Source organism: Podarcis gaigeae, assembly GCF_964106915.1.
Source record: "Podarcis gaigeae genome assembly, chromosome: 15".
NCBI classification, from domain to species: domain Eukaryota; kingdom Metazoa; phylum Chordata; class Lepidosauria; order Squamata; family Lacertidae; genus Podarcis; species Podarcis gaigeae.
In genome coordinates, this window is record NC_139692.1 from 16,636,556 (window position 1) to 16,652,359 (window position 15,804).

A 15,804-nucleotide genomic window follows, 5' to 3' on the forward strand; every position below is an offset into this window, starting at 1 on the left:
AGGAAAGCGCAAAATATGGGTTGAAGCTCAACATCAAAAAAACAAAGATAATGGCCACTGGTCCCATCACCTCCTGGCAAATAGAAGGGGAAGAAATGGAGGCAGTGAGAGATTTTACTTTCTTGGGCAGATGGTGACAGCAGACGCCTGCTTCTTGGGAGAAAAGCAATTACAAACCTAGACAGCATCTTAAAAAGTGGAGACATCACCTTGCCAACAAAGGTCCGTATAGTTAAAGCTATGGTTTTCCCAGCAGGGATGTATGGAAGTGAGAGCTGGACCATAAAGAAGGCTGATCGCCGAATGATTGATGCTTTTGAATTATGATACTGGAGGAGACTTTTAAGAGTCCCATGGACTGCAAGAAGATCAAACCTCTCCATTCTTAAGGAAATCAGCCCTGAGTGCTCACTGGAAGAACAGATCATGAAGCTGAGGCTCCAATACTTTAGCCACCTCATGAGAAGAGAAGACTCCCTGGAAAAGACCCTGATGTTGGGAAAGATGGAGGGCACAAGGAGAAGGGGACGACAGAGGACGAGATGGTTGGACAGTGTTCTCGAAGCTACCAGCATGAGTTTGACCAAACTGCGGGAGGCAGCGGAAGACAGGAGTGCCTGGCGTGCTCTGGTCCATGGGGTCACAAAGAGTCGGACACAACTAAATGACTAAACAACAACAACAAGTTTATGATGTTATACATTGTTTGGTTTTTTGCTAGAATAGCAATTAAAACAACAACACCCCCTGCAACTGACTGTCTACACTGTGTTGTTCATGAGTAGTCCAGAAGCCTGTTTGTAAGTCACCAGCGTACTAGATATATTTGAACAAGCAGGTTGCATTTTATTTTCCTTATTCTGCTTTGTCCATTTGCCCTGCTCACTTTTTTAAAAAAATCTTAATAAAACTTCATATAATTTGGCTATTAAGAGTCTGAAGTGTATTTATGCCTTCTCAGGCTGAGAATACAATTAATACACCAGCCAATGTTGGACGATATGGAGTTATGAGACCAGCGCAGCTACAGCAACGATTTTCCAGTCCTGGTGTAATCCAAATATAGGATTGATTTGCCCATTCTATGTTTAAAACAAGGAAAAAGAGGCAATGAAATTGGGGAAACAGGACCTGAGCATCTGTGGTGCTTCTAAATATGTGTCTGTAGGCTGCCAATATAGGTCCGTATAGTAAAAGCTATGATTTTCCCAGTAGTGATAAATGGAAGTGAGAGCTGGACTATAAAGAAGGCTGATCGCCAAAGAATTGATGCTTTTGAATTATGGTGCTGGAGGAGACTCTTGAGAGACACATGGACTGCAAGAAGATCAAACCTATCCATTCTGAAGGCAATCAGCCCTGAGTGCTCACTGGAAGGACAGATCCTGAAGCTGAGGCTCCAATACTTTGGCCACCTCATGAGAAGAGAAGAAAAGACCCTGATGCTGGGAAAGATGGAGGGCACAAGGAGAAGGGGATGACAGAGGATGAGATGGTTGGACAATGTTCTTGAAGCTACAAACATGAGTCTGACCAAACTGCGGGAGGCAGTGGAAGGCAGGAGTGCCTGGCATGCTGTGGTCCATGGGGTCACAAAGAGTCGGACACGACTAAACGACTAAACAACAAGGCTGCCAATGATGGAAGCAGGTTTGATGGGGTGATGTTTGATTTAATATTTGTACAATGGTACCTCTGCTTACATACTTAATTCGTTCTGGAGGTCCATTCCTAACCTGAAACTATTCTTAACCTGAAGCACCACTTTAGCTAATGGGGCCTCCCGCTGCAGCTGTGCTGCCGCTGCGCAATTTCTGTTCTCATCCTGAAGCAAAGTTCTGAACCCGAGGTACTATTTCTGGGTTAGCAGAGTTTGTAACCTGAAGCATATGTAACCTGAGGTACCACTGTATTCTGCTTTTCCAACAAGTGTTGGCCTCAAAGAGGATCACAATAGCATTAAAAAATCAACAAACATTGCAGTCACTATTAGATCATACACAATAGCATATAAATAATAACAACAAAATAAAATCAAAACAATAAAGTCATAGTAACTCATAGGATTGCCAGGATATTTAATAATAACATGGAAAATTACACACACACAAAACCACAACGGATTAGCCATGGTTATCAAATTCATTGTTTTGCAGCACTGCAATAGATGAAAGTAGATGAAAGTTTCATTCTACCTGAACTATAGACACTTACATGGAACTTGTTGCTGGCATCCATCTGTACATTTAAAAACCATTTGGGGTGCTTGGGCAAGGTGGTTCATCAGTGGTGGCATGTCAGCTTCAGGTGTGATTGCTGACCCCCCAAGTGTCCCTATTTTCCAGGAACAGTCCCAGATTTACAGAAGCCACCCCAGTCTCCAATTTGATTCTGGAATGTCCTGCTTTTCCTTAGGACGTCCCTATTTTCTCCAGTGTTGGAGGATATGGAGTTATGAGACCCCTGAGCCAAGAAGATAAGTCAGCCTTTAGAAGACATCTGAAGGCAGCCCTGTATAGGGAGGTTTTTTAATGTTTAATGTTTTATTATGTTTTTATATGTGTTGGAAGCTGGGGCAACCCAGTCAGATGAGTGGGGCATTGCCACCGGCTCGGGTGGCGAACCTATTTGGGCTCGTCCGCGAAAACTGATGGATCCTGATAGATTCCGACAAGCCTTGCGGAACCCTGCTCCTCCTGGCGACTCATTAGATGACCTTGTTGAGGACTGGAATAACCGGCTCTTGGCAGCCATTGATGAGATCGCGCCTAAGCGCCCTCTGCGACCCCGTCAAAACCGGGCCCCTTGGTTTACTGAGTAGCTCCGGAAAATGAAGCGGGATCTCAGACGGCTAGAGCGAGTATGGCGACGGACTCGTGACGGAGCCTCAAGAACATCTTATAGGACGCTTATGAAAGCCTATGAGATGGCTATGAAAGCTGCTAAGAAATCTTACTTTGCAGTTTCCATTACATCCGCTAGCTCTCACCCGGCACAACTTTTTAAAATAATTAGGTAAATAACGTCCTTAGGAGGACAACCAAATTTAAGCACAAATTCGACCCACAGCTGTGAGGCATTCGCGAGTTTTTTTGCGGAGAAAGTCCTGTTGCTCCGCTGTGACCTCCCTGCCAATTTAGATACAGTGACTGAACTGGAGGCCCCTCGACTGACTTCAGGTCCAGTGTTGGACCATTTCGATCGGATACTCCCTACTGATGTGGATAGATTCCTCCAAGTTGGTAGGCCCACCACCTGCCTCCTTGATCCATGCTCGTCTTGGCTGATTAGGGAGTGTCCAGATGTTGTGCGGACCCCCCTGGTTGAAATTATCAATTTGTCACGGGGACATTCCCAGGGGAATTGAAGGAAGCAGTGGTGTGTCCACTCTTAAAAAAAAACTTCATTAGATCCCTTAGACCTATCCAATTACCGCCCAGTTTCAAATCTTCCATACCTGGGTAAGGTAATTGAGAGAGCGGTTGCTGAACAGCTTGGTAGGTTTCTGGAGGAAACATCGGCATTAGATCCATTTCAGTCCGGTTTCCGTCCTGGTTTTGGGACGGAGACGGCTCTGGTTGCCCTAAAAGTTGATCTCCGTAGACAACTGGATCGAGGCGGGTCAGGACTGCTGATCCTTTTAGATTTGTCAGCAGCCTTTGACATGGTCGATCATGATCTTCTGGACCACCGCCTTGCAGACAGGGGGATACAGGGCATAGCCTGTAACTGGTTGTGCTCTTTTATCTCTGGTCGGGGACAGAGGGTGGCACTAGGGAGGGAAATGTCGTCACGCCACTCCTTGGTGTGTGGAGTGCCGCAGGGCGCAATTCTCTCCCCGATGCTTTTTAACATCTTTATGCGCCCCCTTGCCCAGATTATCCGGAGCTTTGGGCTGGGCTGTCACCAATATGCTGATGACACTCAGCTCTATCTGCTGATGGATGGCCACACTGACTCGGCCCCGAACACACTGACCAGATGCTTGGAAGCTGTGGCTGGATGGTTTCGTGGGAGCCGATTGAAACTAAATCCTTCAAAGACAGAGGTCCTATGGCTAGGTCGGGATGGCATGGGGATGAGGGACCAACTCCCTTCTCTTGCGGGGGCCCAATTAGTGCCATTGCCTTCCGTTAAGAGTTTGGGTGTAATCCTTGATGCCTCCCTTTCCATGGAGGCGCAAGTTACAGCAACAGCCAAGGCGACATTTTTCCACCTTCGCCGCATCGAGCAGTTGGTCCCTTCCCTTTCCCGCCCCGACCTGGCCACAGTGATCCATGCGACGGTCATCTCCAGGCTTGACTACTGTAATTCGCTCTATGCGGGGCTGCCCTTGAAGCTGTCCCAGAAACTCCAGCAGGTACAGAATGCTGCAGCGAGGCTCCTCACGGGGTCTCTGCCATGGGAGCATATTCACCCAGTGCTTTTCAAGCTGCACTGGCTCCCGGTGGAGTACAGGGTCAGATTTAAGGTGCTGGTTTTGACCTTTAAAGCCCTTCACGGCCTAGGACCCTCGTACCTATGGGACCGCCTCTCCTGGTATGCCCCACGGAGAGCCTCAAGGTCCATAAATAACAACACCCTAGTGGTCCCAGGCCCTAAAGAAGTTAGATTGGCTTCAACCAGAGCCAGGGCCTTTTCAACTCTGGCTCCGGCCTGGTGGAACGCTCTGCCTCATGAGACCAGGGCCCTGCAGGATCTGATTTCTTTCCGCAGGGCCTGTAAGACAGAATTGTTCCGCCTGGCTTTTGGCTTGGAGCCAATTTGATTCCCTCCCTCTTTTTTTTCTTTTCCTCTTTTCCTTCTCCTGCGATGAGGCTACATTTTAATATTTTAATGTTCCATTATTTTAATGTTGTATTTTATTTTTGTTTTTAAGTTGTAATCATTCATCTTGTTTTTATTATTGCTTGTAAGCCGCTCTGAGCCCGGCCTTGGCTGGGGAGGGCGGGGTATAAATAAAAAATTATTATTATTATTATTATTATTATTATTGATGATGATGATGATGATAGAATAGGATGTCTCTATTTTCATCGAAGAAATGTTGGAGGGTATGTGATTGAAGGAAAAGGATTATCTGGACCCATTTCTACCTGGCTTCAGGCCTAGATGCTGAACTTAAAAAGTTTTGGCATACTTCTACCTGCCTTGCCTCACACTAGAACCCTGGATGCCTTCATAAGAGAGCTGCTCCAGAGGAACAACCAGGAGGGGAGACTTTCTGTTTTCTCATCAGACAGTGGCGTTTCCAACTGCCTTGCCCCAACCCAGCCTTTCCCAGACTATGACTTTGAGAACAGCAGCTGCTGGGAAGAAGCAGCTGGGAAGAGAGTTCCAGGATATTTATTTAAAAAAAAAGTTTTATAAGTTGTGTGCCTTTGTTTCTCCATTTGATCCTTTTACAGTACATGGTTTTGTATGTTTTGTGGTATTTTATGCATTGTGATTTGCTGTTATTTTTATTGATTGTAGATTGGTAATTCTTTATTGTGGTTGATACGTGTGAACTGTTTAATTATTCTTTCTTGATGTTTACTTTTACTGTTTACCATTAGATTCTGATGGATTGTTGAATGTTGCTTTGTTTGATATAAATTGTTCATTTTAAAGTTATTGTGACTTTTATATTGCATCAAATTGTTACTATTAACGTTTGAGGTTTTATTATGTTTTTAATGTGTTGGAAGCCACCCAGAGTGGCTGGGGCAACCCAACCAGATGTGCAGGGTAAATAATAATAATAATAATAATAATAATAATAATAATAATAAGTAGTAGTAGTAGTAGTAGTAGTAGTAGTAGTAGTAGTATTTATTTCAAGCAAAGGGGACAGAGAACTTCACTGAACACGCTGAAATAGGAAATGGAGGAAGTTTTTTGTTCCACCCCCCTCCCAAAAACAACAACAACAACAACAACAGGGGACTTTTTCAATGACAATTTAAAAAACGTGATCGTGGAGTGTGTGGGTGGAGATTCTCAATTTGCCTTGCAAAGCAATTTAGGAGCCTTCTTCACCCGTCCCTTCCTCTTACTAGCTGCAGTCTCTGAAGACAAAGCGAGACTCTGCTGAGGATGGTTGACTCCCAAGTAATAGAAATGACAGGCATCTCCATTGATAACTTCATGGTGAGTTGTGGCTAGTTTGGCATAGGCTCAGCTTCCACAGTGGGGCAACGGAAGGGTGAGGGTTGGGATTTGAGATGTGTCATTTGGGAATCTTCCAAGTTGAAATATTACAAATGGAAGTTGTGGGCTGAAATCCTTCGGGGTGGGGGGCTTTGTGGATTTGTGGATCTTTGGGCTCTCAAGAGTATCTCCCCTCTCAAAGAGGCCTGTGCAAGTCTAAAGATGTAGTCTCAGCCCCGGAGAGGGAGTTCCATCCTAAGGCTAGGAAATGTTGCAGATAGGAGTGGGCACATCAAGCTGTTGCTAAAGCAACTTCTGGGGTGCTTCTGAATTGTAACTCTTTTCAGGTGGGTTTCATTCACATGTACTGTCAAATTAAAGTTGTGCAATTATATTTGATGGGGAGGTTTTCTGCAACAAAGACTCGGAAGGTGCTTGTGGTCCATTCTTGAGTCTGTAGATCGCTCCTTCCACATATCGCTAAGACGTCAGCATGGCCACACAGAGGCAACTGACACACAGTTGTCTAATTTGGACTAGCTCACTCTGTGCAAGTTGTGGCTGCGTGTGTGTAGAATAGCATGTGTGTGCAGGGGGGGGGGCTGAGTGAAGCCTAAAGAGGGTGCCATGGCAAAGGGGGTATGAGTCCCAGTATGCAAATAGGTTTCAGAAGAAGACACCTTTGAGAAGCTGAGAGCAGGATCTGGGCGCTTTTCATCAACAGGAGGAAGTTGCCTGCAATGGTGGTTTGGCTGGTACTTCACAGATTGGTGAGATTTCCGCTGCAGGCAGGACACCATAACCACCGAGTCCCATGGGAGAGAGAGCAAGAAATCTGCTCCCCTCATCCCCCTAGAGAAAAAGATGAATTCTCATTTCTCCCTCCCTCTCTCCGGCTGGTGAGCTGACACTTTAAAACGCAGTGCGTGGGTGTGGAGGCACAAAAGTCATACTTGTCCAGTTTCTCCATTCAGCTCTTGCTGGACTGTACCACACTGCGGTGGCCTCCTGTCAATCTTTTCTTTAATGGCTCAAAGCACATTTAACCTAAGTAGGAGAGCTCTAAAGGGTCTTGGGTTCAGCCTTCCAAAGAATCGGGGGGGGGGGGGGGGAGGAGTTCAGGCTAATTGAACAGAAGACAATGCAAGTGTGTGTGTGTGTGTGTGTGTGTGTGTGTGTGTGTGTGTGTGTAGGCTCCACCTTCTATTCAGCCTCCTTTGCTGCTGAGAGTCTTGGAGAATATGCTTTTAAGCCTGTGTTTATTGTTGTATTGTTATGAGACAAATTGTCAGAGAATATTTCATATTGTTAGCTAATTTGAGAGCAACTGGCGATAGGGATGAGGGGGAATTCGATTCAGTTTGCATTTAAAGGCAAATTTATCAAACTAGCACTTCCCAAAACAATATGAAAACTAAAACGCCACCATCCTTTGATATTCACTCTTATCTGCATTTTGCAACAAAGTTTTGCAACTAAACAGTGCTTACAAAAATGCATATACGGTATTAGAGGAAAGTGTGCATGAATATAAATAAATTGGTGAAAATGATATACAAAATGCATTACGTTTGGGGTGATTGCTTACAAAAATGTGTACATTAGTCAAAACTTTATACAGAAATGAGTTCATTGAGAGAAATTTGCACTGCGATGCCAATGAATTTTCATGAGGTTTTGTTATTGCAAATTTCTGCAGAAATGTGGAGAGAAAAATTAATATTATAGAAAAATTAGAAAGTGAAAGAACCAAATTTGGCAGACCGCTCAATCTCTACTTGGCAGAGAGGTAGGGTTATAGTCTGAGAACTTTCCAAAAATAATCTATCAGTTAACTGACCTTAACTGACCTTCAGTTCCAGAGATGTTCTCTTATTCTTATGCCACAGTCACTGCTAGGCTGAGCCAACATATGCTTGAACTGGGATAACTTATTCCTTCTAAAGGAATAAGTTACAAGGGATAAGTTATCCTAGTTCAGCTGGCTTTATGTCTATGGGAGCTCTGCAATCTGCGCAGTTGCAACCACTTTGGCATATGAGGTTGATGTGGTTTTTGATCAGAGCTTCTAAATGACTCTGAACAAAAATTGCAGTGTTAAACAAAAGAATAGTTTCATTCAGACAAAACTAAAATAATCAGGTGTATGTTTTGGGGTCAAGAGGTGAGCTCACTCCCGTTAACACTTTTGGGGGTTGAATTCTGATTGCCTTTTTGTGTTTACGCTCCCTTTACTGTATATGTCAGGAATGCAGTAGTTCACCCTTTCAAGTACTTGAAATGATGTTGTTTTTAAATCACATTTCAGTCTTAAACTTGCCACCCCCAATGGTGACATAATCTGATTAAACATTTGATCAGTACTTTTAAATGTGGAGGGTGAGGATTGCACACTTTAAAAAACTGTTCAAAGAGGAGAAAGAGATGGCTTTGCTGCTTGGGACAATCAACCAATCAACGCCGTGAAAGTTGGACTTCTGCTGAGAATGGGATCCCCATGACCCTGATCTCACCCAGAAGGCTGTGTGTCTGTTTTGTACTTCTATGTTCCAACAAAACTGGACTGTTTAAGTCCAGATCCTGTAGGCTAAAGAATAGAGCACTAGCTGCTCTTGGTCATTCATGTCTAATGAAGCTATAGATCCATTGTTAGGTAAAGGTAAAGGGACCCCTGACCATTAGGTCCAGTTGTGGCCGACTCTGGGGTTGCAGTACTAATCTCGCTTTATTGGCCGAGGGAGCCAGCGTACAGCTTCCGGGTCATGTGGCCAGCATGACTAAGCTGCTTCTGGCGAACCAGAGCAGCACACGGAAACGCCGTTTACCTTCCTGCTGGAGTGGTACCTATTTATCTACTTGCACTTTGACATGCTTTTGAACTGCTAGGTTGGCAGGATCAGGGACCGAGCAACAGGAGCTAACCCCATCGCGGGGATTCGAACCACGACCTTCTGATCGGCAAGCCCAAGGCTCTGTGGTTTAACCCACAGCACTACCCACGTCCCAGATCCATTGTTAGGCAGGCATAATTCCTCTCAGGTCCAGATAGCAAAACAAACAGCACAGCAGCTTGTCAGCACCAGGGCACCAGAAAGTATCAACCAAGTTGCTTCTCTGCAGCTGAAAACCACAACATCCTTTCTGAGAGAAAGTTTGTTCAAACCGAATGATAAAACTGAAGAAATGGGTCATTGTGAGCAGCGAGGATGATTGCTATCTTGAGGGAGCAGCTTGGGCCTTATTTAGAAGTATTTGCATCAGATATGGGTCCAACAAAGGCATCAAATGAATCTGCAATCTGGCAGATTGAAAGCTGTGACTGGCAGTTCCTGGTTCAAATATGTCTCTTGAGTCTTTAGCTCAGCTAAATTTTTACTCAGAGCAGACCCACTGGAATTAATAGACCTGTCATATTCATGAATTCCAATAGGTCTACTCAGAGTAAAAATGTAGTTGAATACCACTTCCAGCTTTGGGGACTGAATCAGCTTGGGTTGCCCTGTTGGATGATCTGGTATTGAATGAGGGACAAGGGAGGACAACCCTATCACTTTTTCTTGATCCCTCTCTCTTTTTTAAAGTTTTTTTTTATTAACAACTTCAACATATCAAAATATCAGAACATATCATATTCATTATTTCCCCCCTTTCCCCTCCACTTCCCCATCAAACACTCCCTCCCTCCCTCCCTCCCTCCCTCCCTCCCGAGACTTCCCTCAACTCCTCTCTCTGATTTTTCAACACATATTATTCTCTGCATACTGTTAAATTGTACAAATCCTTATATTATCTATTTGCTATGTTAATCAATAAATTTGTGTATGTTTATTCAAAACCTGCCAAGGAGTCCAATTCATTTTGTTGTCTTTTTAAGTAAATTGTAAAAAGTTCCCATTCTTCTTTGAAGTCACAGTTGTCCTTATCTCGCAGTTTATATGTTAGTTTAGCCAGCTCAGCATAGTTCATCACTCTTTCTTGATCTCTCAGTGTTTTTTGATACCATTGACCATGGTATCTTCCTAGATTGACTGTGTGGGGTGGGTACCAGAAGCTATGAGGTTCCAAAACAATTAATAATAATAATAATAATAATTTTTTATTTATATCCCGCCCTCCCCAGCCGAGGCCGGGCTCAGGGCGGCTAACAACAATAAAATAATACAACATTCTAAAATCATTTCATAAAAAAATTACTTCAAATCAAATTGATGGCAACCATCTGGCTAGAGTTCTGTGAAGATTGCCAAAGGAGGCAATGCAGCAACAAGAGGAAATTATGGACCCATCAAGGATGGAGTGCAGGAAGTCAATTTTGGGGAAAATTGTATTAAATTTTAGAGCTTATATCCAATAAACTAATAGGCCGATAGTTCTGGGGGTTATGTTTGTCACCTTTCCTGAGAATTGGGATGATAATACTCTGCTTCCAGTCCTCAGCGAAAGTGCCAGTAGTTTATATAGGAAAATAATTTTGCTAGGAGGGGAGACCACCACTCAGAATTATTCTTAAAGAACTCTGAAGGGATTATGTCCTCTCCAGTACTTTTGTCAGTCATTAAGGCACCTTTAAGATCACTTCTTGTTCTGAAACTGGGGGCCATTCTGGTAACGTTAGCAGGTCCTAATTAGCAGTTGGTCCATTAGGACTGCTGACACCATCACTTTCAAAGATTTTGTCTTTGGCAAACATACCCCCAAGTGATGTTTTATTCTGTTTAATATTCTGTTGCGAGCTGCCCAGAGTATTTGGGGGTATATTTTGATGATAAAAATTCCTGGAAACCTCAGATACAAAATATAACAGCAACAGTACAGAAGTCAGCCTATGCTATCCTGAAGTTTTTCTATTCTAAAGGTGGCAGGCTGGTAAAACCAGCCCTAAATGTTTATCTTGGGAAAGTAGTAGCTCAGATGCAGTACGGTATTGAGATCTGGGGAATGAATCATAATACATTGAAAGACCTGGAAGTGTGCCAGAATAAGTTCCTGAAGTATCTGCAGGCAATACCTCCAGGTACCCCAGCTGTCTTCCTTAGGACAGAGACAGGCGTGCTGTCCGTACAGTGGTACCTCGGGTTACATACGCTTCAGGTTACATACACTTCAGGTTACAGACTCTGCTAACCCAGAAATAGTACCTCGGGTTAAGAACTTTGCTTCAGGATGAGAACCGAAATTGTGCTCCGGCGGTGCGGCAGCAGCAGGAGGCCCCATTAGCTAAAGTGCTGCTTCAGGTTAAGAACAGTTTCAGGTTAAGAACGGACCTCCAGAATGAATTAAGTACTTAACCCGAGGTACCACTGTAAAAGCTAGAGCAGAGATGGCTACTTTTTCGTACTATAAAAGGGTCCTTGATATGCCAGAGGACCTCTTGCCTAGACTCTGCCTGGAGAAAAAATGGATGAAGGGTGTTAGTACAAGAAGTTAGTACAAGACCTGCTAGCCTCAAAAAACCAGACAACAGATATTTTTGTATTCCCTGGAGTTAAAAGACTGCTTAGGGATTGGATTTATAAACAGGATAACAAGGAAGACTTAACTCTAATCCATATCTCAGAATTCTCCCATTGGTACTATTGGCTGAAATCTAACCACACCAGAGCTCAATACTTGCAGTCAACTTAACTTGCCTCCCCAAGAACTGCATTTACAGCTCTCAGTTTTCAAACAATGCCTACATCAGTTTTAGATGGAAGTTATAGAAGTGTTCCAAGGCATTTAAGACTTTGTATTTGTGGGGTAGGTGAGGTAGAAGATCTCCCCAGTTATATACTCCATTGTCAGCTCTATCAAAACCCCAGAAAGAGATTTTTTTTGGAACAGATGCTGGCGCTGCTACAGGGACAGAAACTTAAAGTGAAAATATGTTGACTATTAGCTGACTGTGATTCGCTTGTCACGTACAAAACAGCCCTATTTGCTAAAGCTGCTTAAAGTATTCGTGTTAGCTGCAGTATATAAAAGACAATGCTGTAGGCTGTGCAGGCGATTCATTAATTTGACTTATTGTAAATAGATGTATATCTCTGGATTTATTTTAACAGGTTTTAATTACTTGCTGGATCTGTTACTGAATTTGTAATGGCTTTTAGTCAAACACAATACATGATTGATTGATTGATTGATTGATTGATTGTATTAAATTTGTTTTAGTTTGTGTTGGGTTTGATACAATTTGGGAAATCAATAAAAACAATTTGGCAGAAACCAAGCAGCCAAATAATAATAATAATAATAATAATAATAATAATAATAATAATATTTATATCCCGCCCATCTGGCTGGGTTTCGCCAGCCACTCTGTGTGGCTCCCAACAGAATATTAAAAGCATGATAAAACATCAAAAACTTCCTTAAACAGGGTTGCCTTCAGATGTATTCTAAAAGTCAGATAGTTGCTTATTTCCTTGACAGCTAATGGGAGGGCATTCCACAGGGTGGGCGCCACTACCAAGAAGGCCCTCTGCCAGGTTCCTTGTAACCTCAATTCTCACAGGGAGGGAACCACCAGAAGGCCCTCAGCGCTGGACCTCAGTGTCCAGGCTGGGTGATGGGGGTGGAGATGCTCCTTAAGGTATACTGGGCTGAGGCCATTTAGGGCTTTAAAGGTCTGTGCCAACACTTTGAATTGTGCTCGGAAATGTACTGGGAGCCAATGTAGTTCTTCCAGGACCGGTGTTATATGGTCTCCAGTCACCAGTCCTGTCAGGATTCAACCTCAATCTGTTAGCCAACATCCATCCTCCAACCACCTCCAGACCATAGCTGCCAACTTTTCCCTTTTCTTGCAAGGAATCCTATTCAGAATAAGGGAATTTCCCTTAAAAAATGGGAAACGTTGACACCTATGCCTCCAGACACTCACACAGTCTTTCCACGAATGTTTCTCTGTCTTCAAGCATTTTGGCATGGAGGCATTGCTGAATATCAGCGCAGCAGGGGCTGGGGAAATCACTTTTCTATCCCTGCCACATCACCTGGTAATGTCTTTGTCTTGCTTTCTCTGTTCCACAGTTAGATGACTACAATACATCAGACTATGCGGAACAACTCTCCAATTACACCGACTACATGTGCCCCACGATGGATGAGAGCACCACCCATCAATTAAGGGCATTCCTGGTCCCTTTCGTCTACATGCTGATCTTCTTGCTGGGGGGTGTCGGAAACCTGATGGTGATCGTGATCCTGTGGTGCTACCGACGCTCCCGCAGCTCCACTGAGCTCTTCCTCTTCCACCTGGCCTTGGCAAACCTTTTGCTTGTGTTCACCTTCCCCTTTGGGGTTGTCCAGAACATAGCCGGTTGGATCTTTGGACCTTTCCTCTGCAAGGTGCTCAGCGCCACCAACAGAATCAACTTCTACAGCAGCAGCCTGCTGCTGGGTTGCATCAGTGTGGAGCGCTACCTGGCCGTGGTGCACGCACTGTGGGCCTTTCAGAAGCAGCGAGCCATCTCTGTCCACCTGACATGCCTGGGAGTTTGGGTCGTCTCCCTGCTGCTGACGTTGCCTGACCTGCTCTTCACAGAAGTCTGGCCGAGCAGGGACAACCAGCCCAGCATCTGCCACTTCAGAGAATACGGCAAACACGGGATCAATGCCTGGCTGGCCACACGCTTCCTGTATCACATCGTGGGCTTCTTCCTGCCTTCGCTGGTCATGTGCTTCTGCTACATAGCCATCGTGAGGGTCCTGTGCCGCTCCCAGCGGCTGAAGCGGCAGAAAGTGGTTCGAGTAGCCATTTTGGTCACCAGCGTCTTCTTGGTCTGCTGGACTCCATACCACGTGGTGATCTTTCTGGACACCCTCAACAAACTGGCTACCGCCAACAACGGGTGTGCGGTTGAGCTGAATACCGCCATTATTCTGAGCGAGATGGTTGCCTTCAGCCACTGCTGCCTCAACCCCATCCTCTATGCTTTTGTGGGCATCCGGTTCCGTCACGACGCTTGCCGACTTCTGAACAGTCTGGGCTGCCTGAGCCAGAGCACCTTGCAGGACATCCTGGGCACCTGCAGGATTGATAGCAGCACCGCAGAGACCAACATATCGCTTGTCAACCGCCACCCTTCCTCCCCATCTTCCACAAATCCCCTAACCACATTCAAAGGCTCTCCTTCTTCCTCCTCTTGTCCCCCAGCCCCAGCTGACCAAAGGGCTCAGGGGGGAGAGTCTGGGGCTCAGCTTAGGCCAAGTCAGAAGCAAGTATCGACAGACCAAAGACTGGACGATCAGAACTTCGCTTAGCAAGCCAGGCACCACCTTCCTGAAATCCTGTGTGTGATGAATGTGCACACTCCTTCCAGCTTCCTTGGAATAGAGTCCCGTGATGTTGGTGAACATGCGATGCTTCCAGATACAGATCCTGCTTTTGCTTCCGAGGTTCATATTCCCTTAGTGCTTCCCCCAGCCCCCCCCCCCCGGGCCTCGGAGAATGTGTAACTGTCAGCTTCAGTGCAAGCCCTGCCACTCCTTTGTGTTGAAATACTCTCCTCTCCTGCCTATTCATCCAGAGCTCTGCTGTGCCCCAGCGTTCAAGCAAGACGACTCACAAGCATCTGCTCAAGTTGTGAGCACAAGGTTAGCCCAGGCATACAAAGGGGGAGCCCCACTATTAATCTGCTATGGCCCGCATGACTTCCTCTGGGGCTGCAGAGACTCCTATCCTGCTGCTTACCCCGTGCTCAACATTCGGGGAGGGGGGGAATTGGGGGCTCTTAATGAAATCCACAAGCCCCAGACCCTCCCACCAGGCTTTCTTTTTTTCTTTTTTTGGTGAAATGTTTTTTTTTCTATTGCTAAAACATACACGATACTATATCAAGAAATTAAGTAAATTTGAAATAAAATGGCAGATTATAACAGAAAAAAGCAGCAGAGTATGTACCGTAATCTCACTTTCGAAAAGCACAATTTCAAGGGGGGGGGGGTAAGAGAGACCTATGGTTGCCATATTTCAAAAAATGAAAATCCAGACACAAAAGTTATTGAGCTTTTTTTGCCCAAAGTTGTTGATCTTTTTTTAGTTTTGCCCAAATTGCTGAGCTTTTTGTGCAAAATCGCAAAAAAATGATGTTTTTGAGCTATTTTAAAGGTAAATTGGCAAAAAATACGCTGCCATACGTCCAGATTTTCCCAGATATTTTGCCACTTTCTGCCCGGACACTGCTTCCGGATGTATGGCAACCCTAGGAAACCCCGTACGTACACACACACATACACCATTACTTATTACCAAATTATACATTAATACATGGTAAACTCATAACTCATATTTGGGAATAAACCATAATCAATAAATATCTTTCATTTTACCAAGTTTTTACGCCTCTCTCCCTTCTCGATAGCCTTAAAAGGTTGTGGAGTTAGCAATAGCTGCAAACAAAAGATTCAACAGACACCTTCTGTTCCAACTTTTAAACACCTGCTGGAAACATTTCTGCTCCATGAGGCCTATGCAGGCAATTAAGAATACATCTTTCCATAATTGCTGATTTCTGATTTTAATATTTTAATATCATTTATATTGTATGGCTCTATGTACAACTGTTGTTAACCACTCTATTTTTATGAATAGCAGTATATAATTTTTTTAAAAAATAAAGGGCAGTCACATATTTTAACCATCTATTCGTTAATATTAAGTGTTGGAAATAATCTCCATTATTTTGT

The 15,804-nt window shown here is 44.3% G+C and overlaps 1 protein-coding gene across 1 annotated transcript; it reads left to right on the top strand.

Moving 5' to 3' along the window:
• The first annotated feature begins 6,047 nt into the window (after nucleotides 1-6,047).
• CXCR5 (C-X-C motif chemokine receptor 5) lies at nucleotides 6,048-15,804 on the top strand. The gene is made up of 2 exons (XM_083713911.1): nucleotides 6,048-6,132; nucleotides 13,147-15,804. Exons 1-2 carry the CDS (start codon nucleotides 6,079-6,081, stop codon nucleotides 14,377-14,379), a joined length of 1,287 nt encoding a protein of 428 aa, XP_083570037.1. The 5' UTR covers nucleotides 6,048-6,078; the 3' UTR covers nucleotides 14,380-15,804.